General features: G+C 37.7%; 1 protein-coding gene across 13 annotated transcripts in view; it reads right to left on the bottom strand.

Annotated features, from left to right (window-relative positions):
* The window catches only part of OSBPL3 (oxysterol binding protein like 3), a 90,327-nt gene that overhangs the window by 18,051 nt on the left and 55,328 nt on the right, over positions 1-16,948 (bottom strand). For 12 of the 13 annotated variants that reach the window (XM_040589410.1, XM_040589407.1, XM_040589409.1 and 9 more), the window contains 8 exons: positions 13,887-14,013; positions 12,963-13,066; positions 12,720-12,812; positions 11,970-12,126; positions 9,445-9,575; positions 6,517-6,624; positions 3,569-3,703; positions 2,735-2,828 (listed from right to left, as the gene is read on the bottom strand). In XM_040589410.1, the coding sequence (XP_040445344.1) occupies positions 2,735-2,828; positions 3,569-3,703; positions 6,517-6,624; positions 9,445-9,575; positions 11,970-12,126; positions 12,720-12,812; positions 12,963-13,066; positions 13,887-14,013 (949 nt within the window). The remainder of the gene's footprint in view (positions 1-2,734; positions 2,829-3,568; positions 3,704-6,516; positions 6,625-9,444; positions 9,576-11,969; positions 12,127-12,719; positions 12,813-12,962; positions 13,067-13,886; positions 14,014-16,948) is intronic. The other variant, XM_040589413.1, reaches the window with a different exon arrangement.

The raw sequence follows: 16,948 nt of genomic DNA, 5'->3' as shown, positions 1-16,948 counted from the left end.
GATGGATTTCTGTGTTTAAGGAACATAAAACCTCCCTCCTTGACAGAGTTCCAATTAAGTTGACACTTCTCAGAAGGCAAGGCGTAACTTACAGATCCAAGCATAATAACAACTCCTACCTACTTTTTCTGCTTTTTTGAATACTCCTATCAGGGAAATTTACTGCACCACAGATTTACATGCAGACTTTTCCACAGTATTTATAATTTAAAAAAATTTAGTGATGTTAGGTTTTAGATACACCCATAATTTGGTGAAGAAATGGCCTGCTTTGAAGGTGGAAAAGCTGATGCAACTGTGAAGCTATACGTTTGCTGAAGATAAAAAAAAAAAAAAAAAAAAAAAAAAAAAAGGACTCATGTCAAGAGTCTTTGACATGAATATCTGAGGTCTGTGTTCCTATGTCAAAGCAATTGGAACAGGATAAATAGTTCTAAGCGTGCCATGAAATAGTTTGTGGCAGGGTCAAAACAGAGCTACAAGCTTCTGCAACAGGCACTAGTCTTAAGTTACTACGTTGCTTATCTGTACAACAATCTCATTTCAGAGAGGAATACGGTTGCCACTACAAGAACGTATTTTATCTTTACACACTCTTAGATACACCTAGGAAGCTTCTGCCCTAGAATCCGTCACCATTTGGAGACATTCAGGTATAGCCCCAGTCTTTTAACCCCTGTCCTCATCGGGCTTTCCTCACACAGCTTTGTCTTGGAGGAATTAAAACAGCACTGAGCAGCATATTTTTTCTGTGCTGTACATACCCAAAGAATCTCTGCCCTTACAGGCACGATTTCAACCAGTGTTGCCTCTGCTGGTCCATTGGCATAAGCACGATACCAGCAATGCTTCCAGCAGCGACAAAGTACAGATAATCACAAGGGCAAACTTCTCCTTCGCTGTCATGTATGCTAGCCCATGCCTCAGACGGACGCTTCAAGTGTAACAGCAGCCTCAAAATTTTGAGGAAGAAATTTCCACCTCTTCTGCCACTCAAACTAGAGGTCCTAAAACTTCATATGACTAAGTTACTGTAACAAGGACAGGGGTACTATTTGCAGTCTACTGCCTATCTCTTTTTGCATAAAAACAGCAAGGGCACTATGAATCAAAAACTCTACCTTAAATAGGTATACTGTTAACAGTTAGGAGGTAGACCTCTATACTTTCCCCTTGAAGGAATTTATTTAATATCAGAAGAGGCCAAAAAGATACCTTCTTTGATACCTCAGGAATGAGGGGATGCCTGTAGAGGAAGGAGGTAAATGCTAAAAATTTATCCTTGTTCAAAAGAGCTCCCTGACATGGAATTTGGCTATGTCCTTTGACAGTTTCTAATTAACAGCAGAGTACTAATTGACTGAACTACACATTCTGGACCAGCCCATTAATTGGGTTAAACTGGTGATAAAACAGAGCGGAGAGCAACTAAGATATTTAGATACCAAATTTTCTATAAAGTGAAGTTTGCCCACCCCACTATGAGAAGAAAAGTCCGTGCAGTTTTGGTTTAAAAAAGCTGTAACAAATGGCCAGCAACAATACTGGAGGAGACTGAGACATCTGACCTCCAGCTAGACTCAATGACTTTTAAGGCCAGACTGAACCATTATCTGGTCTGACCTTCTGCATTACAGTGGCCAGAGGATTTTATCACAATCCTACAATTTACGGTTCAGCTAAAGCCCTGCAGGAAAAAAAAATAAAAAATATCCAGTTTGCTATTAATGGGAGTGGCAGGGTGCCCAAAGCACAGAAATAGCAGGTACCAGAAGGATGTGGAGGTGCTGCTAATACGGAAGAGCTTCAGTGACAGTCTTTGTTACAAGATGAACAGTCATACTAATAAGTTTTTTAAGGTCCAGATCATGAGATAATCAACCTGTATTCTTTCCTGTCTTTAAAAAAAACCCCAAAAACCCACCTTAATTTTTAAACAATTACACAATACAACAGATCTCCAGGCATATCAAACTACCCAAGTTCACAGGGATCCACTGGTCCTTGGAGATGATCGGGAAACAGCTGCTGGTAAGCAACCACTGTTCATCATTTATGAAGATAAAAATGTATTGATAGAGTGAGAAGACCACTGTGGTTAGCTGAAAGGAGTTGAAGGCACAAAGCCAATTAGTTTGTTATGACCAATTCTTCTCCCTCTTTTTTTGATTCTGTCTCGAATTAGCAAGACAGTTAAATAAAAGCATATGTACTGAACAAGACTATCATGATTAAAACATGCAAAAAAATAAATCCTTATGGTCATACACCAGGCCTGCCAGTGTGTAATTATTCTCATGTTCCTTTAAACACAGTTCTGCTACAAACAACAGAACTCTGAATGTGGTTGTTAGACTAAAAAAGACAGACTGACAAGAAGAAAATTACTTTTTGACAAAAAGAAAGCAGCTAGGCCTTGCTACTTTGAAAAATCCTGTGGCCATGAAAGTAACTGAAAAGGAGTGCGAGTTGCACCAAGGAAGCCAAGAAAATAGGTGTTTCTTTGCTAATACAGAACCACCATCCTGTTTAAACAATGGTACCCAGGCCCTGTTAAGGAGATTAGCCAGAATGTCCTGTTCAAAACCAATCTGAGGCTGTAAGAGAAAAACCACAGGCTGTTTACATCTCAAAACCTGTAATATCAAATAATTTCTAGTAAGAAAAAAATATCCCAAACAAAAAGAATCAAAGAAAATTCTCAAAACATGTTATAATAAATCACTGAACTTACCTAAGGTTTGTCTTTCATTCTCCATGTCATTGCTTAGGTTATCTTCTGAGACATTATCACTGATATCACTTACATATGAGTCATCATCTGATACCTGAGGTGGGTTGAGGAAATAAACAAGATACATCAGTCATTAAAATAACCCCATACGCACATGAAAATTGTGACTTTCCACTGCAATTATTGTTTTAATGGATTTGAACTGTTGAAGATATGTTTCAGTATTACAGGAAAGTACTAAGAAGTCCTACAAAGACACAATTGAGCTTGGGAGAGATCACCATCACTGAAAATTCAACTATTATTTTAGTGGAGACATGTTTCATCTTCTTGGCCCCGCAGCTAAGAAGGCTTTCCTCATATCAAAACCCAAGGTGCTTTTATAGAGTTTGAGAGAGGTGAGAAAAATGAGCTAAAACATTTCAATACGCATGACATCAGCCCCAAGGTACCTACAGGTACCGCAAGGACAGGTATCAATATATATTATGTATTTCTATGATACAATTTATTTTCTTACTTAAAATACAATTTAAGCACCTGTATAATGACTCAAGGCAGACAGTACAACATATGCAGTATCTGCAGACTAGCTACCAAACTGCCATTTGCCTCAATGTGCATGTAAGACTTCTTCATAATAATTGTTACATTTTACTACACGTAAAGAGGCAATGACAACAAATAAATATATGCAGCACATTCACTTGTAAATGTTTTGAAGATCTTAATTTTCTGGCAGTCATCTGATGTGCAGTTAGTGCTCAGAAAGACCGCACGTCAAGTAGCAGATAAGAGACTATATCGGAATGATGTCAATCTTAATGCTCAGACCTCATTTTCTGAAGAACTAGCAGAGAGCAGGACTTCCTGTGCATCAAAAAATTCTGTGAGAGAGTCAGCTATAGACAGTCTGCTTTCATTTGAGACCTGGTGCACCAGACCTCTGCTTTCTTCTCTCGAATTTTCCTGTTTAAAAGAAATAAAAAGTTTTGAGAGGAGTACCACCACACATAGTATTCGTGCCTGCTATTCCACAGTCACATAAGGTAAAGAGCTGTAACACACTGGGAGAAGATTGCACATGCTGTTCTCGAATTTAATGAAAGGTAGCATGTGTTTCATGGAGGGATTTAAAACCAAAGTAAAACAGACCAAAGAGAAGAAGAAAAAAAGAAGGGGGGGGGGGGGGGAGCACGGGGAAGGCAATGCATATTCAGTGAATCAGTTATGGCACTGCATGTACTTTTTCCTGAGGAAAAAAATATGTAAAAAAGCTTTGATATTTGAGTGATTTAGCCAGATATACACAAGTGTATCATCAAAAAGCCCCAAAAGAACAAAACTCCCACCTCTTTATATCGTATCCTAGATTTACATTCCTTTCTGATCTTAACAAATGAATTAGTCTTTGCCTCCCAAGCCTGGCTGAATGCAAAGCCTGAGGTGCAGTGGCATACAAAATTCAGAGGGGCAAAGTTGCTTTCTATATAATAGCAATGCTTTCCTAGCTCTTTTTCTTCACTAGATAATTTTCTGTGCTGTGCTTTGGAAAGCTTTCCTTCATATCTACACCTAAGATAGCTCCATGTCAACCAAACCCAGCACACTAACAAAGCCATGTAAGGGTCATTGGTTTTGCTGCTGCAGGCACCTTTGGCTGTCACAGAGATCCCGGCAGCTCCTCCCACGGAAGGCATAAGCAGAGTTCCAAAAGGTGGCCTAGCAAAGGTGGAGTGACCAGCAAGACTTGGTTCATTCTGTGGATGCAGTAAAAAACTTGAGGAACGTTGTGCACTATTGTTTCCCCTGATAACTCTACCAACTGGTGGGAAAAGGGCTAGCTGGCCCAAGGGAGCGTATTAACTGCTCCCAAGTTTTTCTGCGTGAGAGGTTTTACTAACCTGTAACCATGACTGCCTTATCATATTTTTGCAGGAATTATCGTGTTTTACTTGCAGAACACCACAATGAACAATCTGACAAGTCTCCAATCAAACTGACAAATCTTCTTGAAAAGTTTTTCTGCTGGTAGATTTTACTATAGCATGGAATGTTATTCAGTATGTGCTGATAACGGTGACATGGTAACAACACAAACTTATCACACAAAAGACTTTTTTTGTTGGTGTTTTTGTTTTTTTGTTTTTTTTTAAATAAAATACTTCTGATACAGCAGCAGGAAAAGACGAAACCTCAACACTTTCTCTTCCGTGGGAAGGCATTTACACTAGTCTACAAGTACAAAAAAAAAATAAATCTTACACACATGAGCATTGCTGCTGGGATTGTTTCCAATACTATTTTGAATCTGAGAAGGAAAGTGAGCAGGAAAGGCTCATAAAAGAACAGCAGATATTTAGATCTATCAGATGAGACCTTCAGATTATCTTCTTTCGTGTTCCCACTCTGGCACGATAAACTACAACATAAACTGCCCAACAGACAAACTAAACTTTTACCTTATGCACAGGCTTGAGATACTAGTTTATACTGCTTCAATTTTCAGGTCTATCATAGCAACTGATGTATCATTTACAGCCAATTTTTGTGCAGTGGCCCTGTCTTCCTCACAGCAGCATTACTGCATCACAGTCCTCAGACAAATCTAAAATGAAACTTCTCCAGTGTAAGTGATTTCATCCTTAAGTTCCATCCCAAACCATGCCAGAGGGAATTTGTGAAAGGACCTTTTGAAAGCTATTTTGGGAGGAGGGGGGCATATAGTAGACAGAACAAGTTTCAGAAATAATCCATTGTCATTGCAAGGACCTCCACTAAATAAGAAAATAAAGAACTCCTGAAGTTAAACCCCAATGCATTAATGCTTGTCTGGATAGCAAGTTAAGTGCGGTTCACATTCTCATGGGACTAAAAGCAAAAAGCATTAGAATGATGAACTACCTTAAAAAAGAAAAAAAGAACAGCTAAATATGATCAAAACACAGCTCTACTGAAACAGATGGAATGACTAAACTATCTTCAAAAATAAAAGGAAATAATAAATTATATATAACTCAGCACTCAGGTTTTAATGAAAGACTTATACTACAAGCACAGCAGAAGTTTCCGTATGAGTTAACGTTTAGGAAAATCCATCAGAGATAACACAGTTCTTGCTTCCCTCGCTACCACCATTAACAGCTAGATCCTATGACCTATAAATACACTACATTCTGCATTCTGCAGCAAGCCAGAAAAACTGTCTGAACATCAGTACATATCAAACTGGCTAACTGGACATGCAGAAGACTCCCTGGCTTCACACAAACCGAAATAAATGGCTGGAAGGGCTCTGGTACATCTCATTTCTTAGAGCCTTTCATGGAAATGTCTGATAGTTGTTCTAAAGTTCACATGATCCACACTGGTAGCCAGTGTTCCAGGCTAACGGTATTTAGACAGGCAACAAAGAGCTATAGAACTTGAAAGTTAACAAGGGAATAACGAGGAGAGAAACAGTAGCATGAGGGTAACAAGGCAGCAGCTCTGTTCATGCTGAACGGGAAGCAGACAGGAGGCGAGGGAGAACACCAGCAACCAGTAGCAAAAAGCAATTAGAAGTGTGCTCAGGAAAACTGCTCACAAGAGAAGTCTCTGAAATCAAATGCTGCACAATGCATCACCAGAAATGACTCATAGCCATGACAGTGGACTCATTTTACTAACACTGTACACCATACAGAAGACACAAAGAACAGGACAAAATGCAGCTATGCAGCACTGTCTAAAAGTAGGGGCTTGAGGAACACACATCACTGAAAGAGGAAATCCATACCCACCTTCACCAAATCTGGACTTGATTTTGCATTAGATGCTGAATCAAGGATCATAGATTCGGCATGTATTCTGCGTAACCGGTCTTTAAGATCTGTGTTTTGTGCTATTGCCTGGAACATTTAACAAAAATATCGGGGATATAAAGTTCTCTCAACTAACTTGAACATGGCTTTATTGTGTAAAAAGGGGCAAAGAGTATTATTTAAAGTGCAGTATAAAACACCACCACCACATGAGTTTTCACTGGTTCAGCAAATCATTTATTTACAAATGCTCCAGACCTTGTTCCTTATCTCTCAAATTAAAACTGTTTTTTGTTCAGCATGAAGGAAAAGACACATAAACGGAGAAAAAAAGCCAAAGGTGGCAGGGATATTTCAAGTTACTAAGTTTTGCAAGCTAATTTAATGTTATAAATTAATTTTGTGCATCTTTTTTCTTTTCGAGCTCCCTTCCCTCATCCCTATCTCCAGCCTAGCCTCTCTCAACATTACTTCTTACTCTTGCCACATCCAAAAACATTTGAATTTCCCATCAGCCTGGTATAATGACAGTTCCCCATGTCTTCCACTGACAGAGAAACAAGACTCAAATTCAGACAGGTACCTGTGCCCTCTCAGCTTATAATGGCAATGATCAGAATAAAAAGCCTCTACTGCAAACTCATGTTTGTTACAGGTTATTTACTCATGCTGGGTGCATCTGATGGACAGATGTCAGTTAGAGTAGACTTGTAGGAAGAGAGTGCAACCCTGCCTGCAACGAAAATATCCCTGAAAGAAAAGATTGGGTTACCAATTTTGAAACAATACTGAAGACTTACTGCCCATTTTGGTGATCTGAATCAATACTAGGATGTGGAGAACCCTGCTGTTTACACATCCACTTTGTCCCACAAATGCTTCCAATTTCAACAGTAATTTTTTTTGGAAATAGTCTTGAGGGCAGGAAAGACAGTAAGCTTGAAGTGATAATGGAGAAGAGAAAGTAATTTCTGGCTTTCCATATGTGTGGTCTGAATTCGCCATACAGGCATATATCAATTCTGTGTCAAGTGTTCAAGTGGACAGCATTATGTTATACCCACAACATCACGTAAGTGCAAAAAAGAATTTACACAGCTTTGCTGTAATAGCATCTTCCAATTTACATTGTTTGCTACAAAGTGTTTTCTTCCTTCTCTTGTCTTCTTCCTCCACCCAAAATAAAAATATTGTACTTTTCCCCATTCTGTATGTGCTTTTCTTAGACTGTGTGTAGGTCAAGGGTACTATCTTAGTGAGAGAGAAGCAGAGGCAGAGATGCTAATTTTGTGGTGGTTTATCTGCTTTAAATCTGTTTATTTTTCTTCCCCTGCCAGGCTTATGAGAGCAAAACAGACTTATGTTTGATAGCTTTCAACCTGTAAAGTCTGATTTTTTTGTTCCTCACGTACAGAAAACAACAGAAATGAACAACAACAAACACTATGTCAAAGTCATCAACGCAGACTCTCTTGCAAGGAAGTCTTAGAAATATGCCAAGTTTATCATATCTGTGCTTCCATACATCTTCAAAGGAAGCCTATTCCTTTCTCCTACAAGATCTCTGCTGTATAGGGTGAGAAAATTTCTGTTGGCATCATGGCTTTACAGATCTGCAGGCTAAGAATAGCTCTCACAGATGTAAACCTCTGCTGAAACTGGCAAGGGTCACAGATGACTTCTGGATGGGCTACAAAAGGCTTATTAAGTATCAGGTAAGACCTAAAAGCATGACTTCCAAAAGATATTTAAAAGATGAAGAAAGAAAACAGAATTTCACTGCTCAGAAAAAAATATTTATGCTAAGCTGTATTCACTGAGTTCAGGTATCTTAAAACAGATTTTTGGATATAAAATTGGTAGGCATGTAACACTGGAAAAATAAAAGTCACCTATTCAAATATCAGAAGTGAAACATCTGAAAGCCAAAACCAAAGAAGTGCAACTGAATATAGTTATTATGCAACAGGTCTCAGCTTTCTCTAAATACCATGAAGACATCACGGCCTCTAAAGGGCTAGGCAGGGAGGCACATTATACGCTATAAAACTATAACTATATGCAGCTTTTGTAAAGCAAAGGGAAGTTATCATACTGAAATAATTCAAAGATTATCTATATCACATCCAATGCCAGAGAGTTTGGATTCTGCAATAGGAATTTGCAACAAACACTGAAATTTTAAGACCATGATAATGATGGCACTCATTGCTATGAAATCAGATCACTGTTTGGTTGACACATCATTCAAACATCACCTATCTGAAAGTTCTGGTCTCAACCAATCACAAAAAGCACACCAACCAAAAAAAACCCACCTTTTTAAAGAGCACAATCTTTCATCATTTAGAACTCTGCCCTAACAGCTCCATTGCTGCTTTTAGATGACTAAAAGATAATTAAAGTTGGAAGTCAATATAAACAAGTTGTACTTGAATTTGTTTTGCAGTGTTTTGGTGCAGCATGATGAAGCTGCAGTGCATTAGAAGGGGCAGCTGAGTGCTTTCAGCCACTCTCACCTTCATTTCATGCCAAGTCATACAGTGAATACTTGAGTGCTGTTTAGGAAAAGAAAAGGAAAAGGAAACGTGCAACCTACCAGAACTGAGGGATTAAACAGTGAGAGAAAGTAGATTCATTGTCACAGAGCAGCCCTCTGATTCTTAGCATCAAATGATTCAGATTATACTACATACCTCAATCGATCTATCAAACTTCAGTGATTTCACGATACCTTTAACATTTAGTAGAATCTTTGAAAAACAGCATACATAGTAACATACTATGATTCAATACTGCAAATTCTAGAACAGAACAGACACTAAATAAACAGAAATTAACTACTATAAAATTTAGAAGTAATATCTGATGACAGTGAAGCTTGCTCAACTTCAGCATGTCACTTACGGATGTTAAGGCATTCTTCAAGCCAACTATTTGTGCAGATGGAGATGAAGATGCATCGTGCTCCAGCATCTGCTTCAGCTTTTCTCTCTCTGTAGATATGGTGCTGAAAGCTGACCTCAAGGTGAAGTAAACTAGAACCATTTCATAAAACGTGAGTTAAAAACAGCTACCAGTTGTATAGATACCAATTATCTAAAACTTCAATGAAGCATCATTTATGGTGACAGAAACAAGAACTTAGGTTAAGAGATCCAGGATGGGTTACTAAAAACAAGTAGAATTAATCAAGGTTATAGGGTAGATTTTTTAGTAGAAGGAATGTTTATGGTGAATGCTACTGTATTGACTATATTAGCCACAGTCAAGATTATTCTGATTATTTGTGACAGATGGCAACAAAGCTAACTAACCACATCTGCTCTTCACTTGCTTTTGTTCCCCAATTAGCTTGAATCTTCAGATGGTAATGACTCTATTCCACATTCCTTTAAGAATTCCAGTGGGGGAGGAGAAGACAGGGAAGAAAAAAAATGAAATAGAAAAAAAAATATCAAAAAAGCAGCTATAACACATACTGTGCCACAGCCATAGGGTTAGTAGTTTCCCCACAAGCAAGTCAACTGCATTGTTGAGTTTTGTTATGTCTTTTTGGGATAAGGAAATTTCAGCTTGTTAGATGATTTAGTGACTCAAAAGGCCAGATCTTGAATGTTGTGCAAGTTACAATGCTACTTCTACTCCTTTCAGAGCCAGTATTACCAGCCTGAAACATTTAAATCAGACAACAGATTATGTGATTTTAAAATTGCTAGATTTTTAAAGGGGAAATGCACTTTCCTTGTTTTTTTACTTTTAAGACTAATCTTTTCTTTAACCACAAGAAATAAAAAATTATTCAAGTAATATTTGTTTATATAGAATTTCAGCATTGATCTAACTTGAAAATTAGATGATTTCTTGAGGGTCTAATCAAGCCTTGTAATACAGTCATGAGAACTGCCAATGCAAAAATGTATCCATTTACAGGGAAATGGAGATACAAAATCTGAGCATGGATGCGTGACAGGGGCAAAGAAGAAATCTCTGATACCTCTCTCTTCTAATCATCCACTCAGCATTAACCGGAATCATCATCACTTCATTAAGTATTTGATGTAACCTTATTTACTCTTCTAAGAAAATATTCTTAAGGTTTATTTCAACACTGCAAACCATTACCAAAGCTAATTCTCATACTTTAACCTATTTGAAGAAATCTTTAACAGTATCACAGAGGGTGGGGAGGAAGATGTATCCACTATGATCAATTTTGTTAGCCTTTCATATGAGGATGACGTGACCAGAATCTTCAGTGACCTTAAATACAATTTAATAAGTTGTATACTAACTTAAAATTTCAAGAATTATTACATACTAAATTACTAATTTTACATTTTATTTAGTTTGAATCAAAAGCTAAAGCAAAAGTTTTCTTCACTACCCTCTTTTGGAAGGGGTGTGGTATAAAAGAACTTTGGAAAAAAATTATTTGCACTCTTAATAAAATTATACTGTATTAAATGGTACCAAGTCAGTTGTCCCCTCAAACACATGGGTCAATCTAACCAAAATTTCTGACATGGACATTTCAGGTAATGATCTTGAGGAGGTGATTTCTTTGCTTGGCTTAATAGCAACTTTTCCAGCTGTGCCTTGCCCCCACGTCTTTTCTCCTTTTGGAAAATATATATCAGTTTTGACTAAAATTGACTTTATAAAGTTTACCACTTAGATACATTTCTTATGTAATGGAATCAAGATACATCAGCACCAGAGGAGAAAAACAAGCAAAGAATGCTTATTGATAACATCAACCATTATCCTGTGCAAAAGGCAACAAAGCCAATACTTCCATAAGTCTTTCAGGTATAAATATTTAAGTGCCTTCCTCACCAAAACCATTCAAACAATAAAAATGTTTCTTGTGCAAGGGTGTTGGAGCAAATCACTGCCAATGAAAAATTATTCTGAGAGAAGAAACATTTCTAGTCAAGCTGCCCCTCTGGCTGCTTTACATGATTTTACTCTTCTGTATTCACTAAAAATAGGTTACTACCATAGCAACCCCTTGCATCACCAACAAATGTTGACTCTGAAATACAGTGAAGCACACCAAATATACAAACATGTATGTGCTCATATACACACATATGTATGCAAACACAAAAGAGTGTAATCTGCTCTTATGTTTATAGCAACTGATTTTAGGATTTTAACCTTTTGGCAAAAAAAAAATACAATCTAGAGTTTTAGCACATAAAACAAAGGGCTGTCCTTTATTAAATAAAAAATAAAAACCCATGATGATTAAGCCACTTTTTTCAAATGACTCAAGAACTCAACATTTGCAGTTCCTCAGGGGAATTAATGGAAGGGAGGATGGTTTCTGCTTTATCTAAACATTAAACAGGAAGCATTCTCAGAAGGCACATCATTATTTAACTTGTGATGATATAAAACCACATATGAAAGACAATTGCATTTACCTTTATGTGCAATGTGAAATAAGTCCTCTTGCATTTTAGTAAATTCTGATGATGTTTCAGAACCATCGGAATAATTTTTCTCTTCTACAAAATCTATTGTAGATAAGTTTGGGTTGGAAGCATGCAGTCTCATAGGGGCAGAAAATACTGAAGGCACCTGTAAGGAGTGTGATGTTTTTAAAAACTGTAAATAAAATTTTATCATATTGTACCATCTGGGTTGCACACTGGAGACATCAAAAATGGAAAAACTACTGTCCGTTACCAATAGGTTTGAAATGGATGACATCTGGCAAATGAATCCATAAATATAACTTTGCCCAAGATACTGTAATTGGAGATTTGGCAACGCTCCAAGAAACCAGACCACTGAGAGCTATAGCATATGCTATACTATTTTTCCCCACTTAGAAATATTTAATCACATGGTCTCTGGATGCAAATTTGTACAAAACTATCTGAAAAATTTGAAAAAAATCTGTACTGATAAAAAAACCCCAACACCACAACGCTTCAAATCAGAGGCAGATTGAAAACATGGATAAAAAACATGGCCAGTCTCCTGAAGGTAACAGCAAAGATCCTACTGCAGGTATCAATGGCAACATATTCATGTTTGGTCTGATATATTACCACTTAAAGTGATCTAGCAATGGACACTAGAGAGGATTAATATTTCCTTAACTGGTCATACTAAGAAGCGATAAATAAGATTTGGAGAAAGATGGGCACTGAAAGGACTGAAGTTACCTGTAACATTCCTTTACTCTCTTTCCCAACAACTCTGGATCGCCATCTCCTGTGTGTTCTCTTTTCCTTCTTGGGGCTTTCAAAAGGTCCAACCTTGTAACAACATATAGGACAAAAATAATACAGATTGCCATAAAACTAACAGAGCTACAAAGAAATACCTTGATTCTTTAGGATTTGGGGTTGGTTTTTTTGAAATTGCAAGGGAAAACTATTTTTGTTTTGTTTTTTTAAACAACAAACCTGCATGGCATTTATAGCAGGCGCTGAGTATGTCCTGTGAAGAACATCCATGCTCTGTAACAGCTGGTTCATTTCCAGTAAATATGTGTGACAGTTGGAGAGGTCTGTTTTGAACAAGAGAATATTTTCAGTTGCTCTGAAGTAACAGACACACTGAAAGTATTTTTCCTTTGTAGGTTAGTCTTATTTTGATTGTAGCTAGCTTAAGTTATTCATTGACTAAAAGAACATTATTAGATGACTGGATAAAAAGCTTGTATCCTTCTACCTTCAAGTTCCAATTCAAAATACCGAAATGCATCTAGATGGTCTGTGTAATGATCACGATATTTTACCTTAGTTGGTTGCAGAAAAATGAGAAAAATGTGATAATTACTGCAGTTTGGGACTAGTCAGAGCTCCTCATGGTGAGGGTAATAATTCCATAGGCATCAAGGCTGAATTGTACACGTAGAGCTAGAGCTGAAGCTCCTCTATATTAGAGTTGAAGCTCACTGGTAGTAGCACTTTACCAAGTAAGTATCAGACAGACACTACCAACATGAGAAAGATCTTCATGCTCTTAGGAAAGCACGAAAGCAGAAGGTGACTTTGAAGAACAAAGCGTTTTAGTGTTTTTTAAAAGACTAGGTTTTGGATGCTTCCCCTTTTTGAATACCCAGCTTATGAGAGTTCAAATCTTACTACTGAAGGTGACGTTCATATGTAAAAAAAAATGTACTGAAATATATAGGTTACTTGAAGAGCTGCCCACAACTGATATCCCCACATTCAAAATCATCATTCCTTTTGAAAACAAGTGAGCAGCCAGTTAATGAACAACCACCCCTGTCCTCCCTCCTGTTTCAGAGGTGTAGTAGTCTTCTTGTCAGAAAACCCTAGGGAAATACTAGGCTACTTTCCACTTCCTTCAAATATTATTACCTCTTGAGCATTTTTCCATGTCTTCAGAAGATTGTAGCCAGGATGAAATCCTGGACTCATTACTTGAAAAGGAAAATGACAAGTTAACTCCAGCTGACAACGAATTCTGTTTGGTCAAGCTGCCTGCCTGTTCCAGGGAAGAAAAAGTGAATCATTAAGAAACAATATTTTCATGTTGTATGCACAGATTTTGACTACCGACAGCTGAGGTCCATGATCAGGGACAAAGACTGAAGGCATCAATAACACAGAGGAAAAAAAAGTGTATGAACTAGACTAGGTGTAGAGTCATTGAGCATAACATCAGGATATCTAACATAACGGCTGTCCGCAAGCAGTAGAAATACTAAAGGAACCATAAACATTTCCTGAAAACTAAATTTTGAGGAAGGGAAAAGTTCTGCATAAATCAAGTCAACTTAATACAATTAAAGCACCATATCCAAACAGAACCAAAGCTGGACATTGTGTTCCTTTCCCATGCTCCACAAATAAGCCCCAAAAGTAACTTAAATGTCACATGCACAGATTTGTTAAAGCTATCTTTCAGTAAAGAAAGCAAGATCTACTACATCCTATTCAAAAATTTTACTCAAAGTTGTATGACTTCACCATGGTTTTGACTTGACAGGCCTTAATACATGTGTGAATGTACACCTCATCTGCATTATTTACTACCCTTTTACAACAACTCGGTAACCATTTTCAAACTTTTCTCATTTTCACCAGTGCCCACTATCAGATGCTTCAAGAGATGCTGAAATTCTGTGTAAGAGCTAATTGAGCAGGATAATTAAGTATTTTCGAGCAGGATAATGAAGTAGTTTCCAATAGAATGAAATCTCTACCCAGTGCTATTACCAGCTGATTGTGGCCTATAATGCAGTTTTCTTCTCTAGCGTGACTACAAATAATAGCTATCCAAATGCATAATTATTTCTAGATCTCACTCAACCTTTCATCTTTAATAATATCTATGTCAGGAAGTTGCACAAATTATGTGATTTGTCATCATCTTGTTTAATATCAGTTTTAAAATGTTTCATCTTAAATGCCATTACATGGCCACTTTACTGGTTATGAGAAAAGCTGACTGAATTGTTTGGCTCCTCTCTGAAGCATACACTTCACAAACTTTGTTACTTCCTGCTCACCCCATATAAAAACCTCAGGTAGTACTAGTTTTAAATCTGTTCATAGGAAACATCATCTACATCTCTGTCAGCTGCAATTTTCTTAGTTGGTCTTTTTAAATTTACAACATAAGCTCCAATTTGAGTTGCAGAATAAAATAGAATGCATTAGCCACGTGACATCATTCAGTACTGTCAATTTATATAGCCAGCATGCAATAGTAGTAGGCATCAGTAGGCACACTTACTTATTTTTAAATTAATGTATGCAGTTCAGCTGTTTTATTTCTACATAAAGCTATATGAGCTTTAGTCATCTATATATGTATACCCAAATAATAATCCCAGCACCTTTAAAAGCACTATGAAACTGAATTTAAAGATGAGCAATTGTATTGGCGTTATGTGAACAAATCCTACATTTGTGTCTTCAGAAATCTTATCTCATATAATCAACTTCTCCAGAACTCATATACACAAGGGGCACAAGCAGGAAGGAAGAAGTAGGCATTGCCAAGGAACAGGCAAGAGAGAGTTCGTGTGGCTCCAGATAGCATAGTTTTGCTTAGCATGGCTAAGCTTTAGAATCCAAGCATTCCAACTAAACGTATGTAAATATATACACCTACCTCCCAACAACAACAAAAAACCAGGTGTAAAAACCAATCCGGTGTTTCTAAAAGCAAATAAAATGCAATGCAAAGCTCACCCAATATGTTTTTCTTAAAATAACCCAACCGCTGGATTGGTATCAACTAACATCAAGCTTGGCTGGTGTAAATTGGCAAAATTCCATTTAGCTTCAGCAGAGCTAAGGTGATTAACTGCAGCTTAAGAACTATCCCCTTCTATTTTTCACATGAAAATAAGTAGGGCTTCTTTGCAGTGCAAATCTGGATTAATAAATTAGAAGTGAATTAAAGCCTTTCATGCCAAAGAAGAAATGGTTAGTTTCCTGACAGTGAGCATAGATTTTAGATATGGTGGTCACATGGATTATTTTTTTCCCCTGACTTTTTTTTTTTTTTGAGAGCACATGTGTAGATGTATCATTGGCTTTGCAACATTCCACTTTTGCCCTCAATATTCTTCTCCTCTTCTGTCCCTTCTGGTTTTTGGGAGAGAAGAACTAAACAGCCACAGGAGATTTGCCATTTCTCTGCAGACAGCCTCAGAAGAACCGGCTGCCAGAGCCACAGAGGTGCTGGCACCACTGAAAGCGTGCAGACAGCTCTCTTCAGAACAGCCCTGGTACCGTGGGGTGAGCTACTGTTCTTTCAGCCACCCACTCACACAGAACCCCTCCCTCTCGACCACGAGCAAAAAGCTGTTCAGGCACATGTTTGTGTTTAGTAAAATTAATATTCAGTTACAGGATAATTCTCCCAAAGGGATGGACTGCAGGTACTGGGGAACAAGCCCACTCAGATCATACAGCAATATAGGCCAGGGAAAAGAAAACCTGAGAGGGCAACAAAGAGGTCATTTTAGGTGACACTCTGGCGACAGAAGCATAGAGCTGTTTCAGTTATAGTGTCTTTTTTAGCAATACTATGTTACTTACTATTCTCAGAAGAGGCCACTGGTTCTAAATGGGAGCAGAAGACCTTCTTTGGTTAAAAGTCAGTCAGTCAACGTGCAGACTGCTGAAGGCACAGAGGTTGTGTTCAGCCACAGAACACAAGATTGCATCAAAGAGGCCAGTTACGGTGTTGGTCTGAGCATTGGCCAAATCATTTTTGAAACTAACAGTCACAGACTTTGCCTAAAGGGAAATACGCTCCAGACCCCATTCCCACCTACAGCATGGTCCTTGGATTGGTTTGAACAATGCTTCCACCTCAGTTAAAAATATAAATAGTGGCCACAGGTGAATAATTCCTATATAATCCTCAGGTAAGTAGTTAGATTCATTAATATAAAAGGGGA

Source organism: Falco naumanni, chromosome 4, assembly GCF_017639655.2.
Source record: "Falco naumanni isolate bFalNau1 chromosome 4, bFalNau1.pat, whole genome shotgun sequence".
Classification (NCBI taxonomy): Eukaryota; Metazoa; Chordata; class Aves; order Falconiformes; family Falconidae; genus Falco; species Falco naumanni.
Note: the sequence above shows the minus strand (reverse complement) of the source record. Positions and strands in the feature narration are given on the sequence as shown.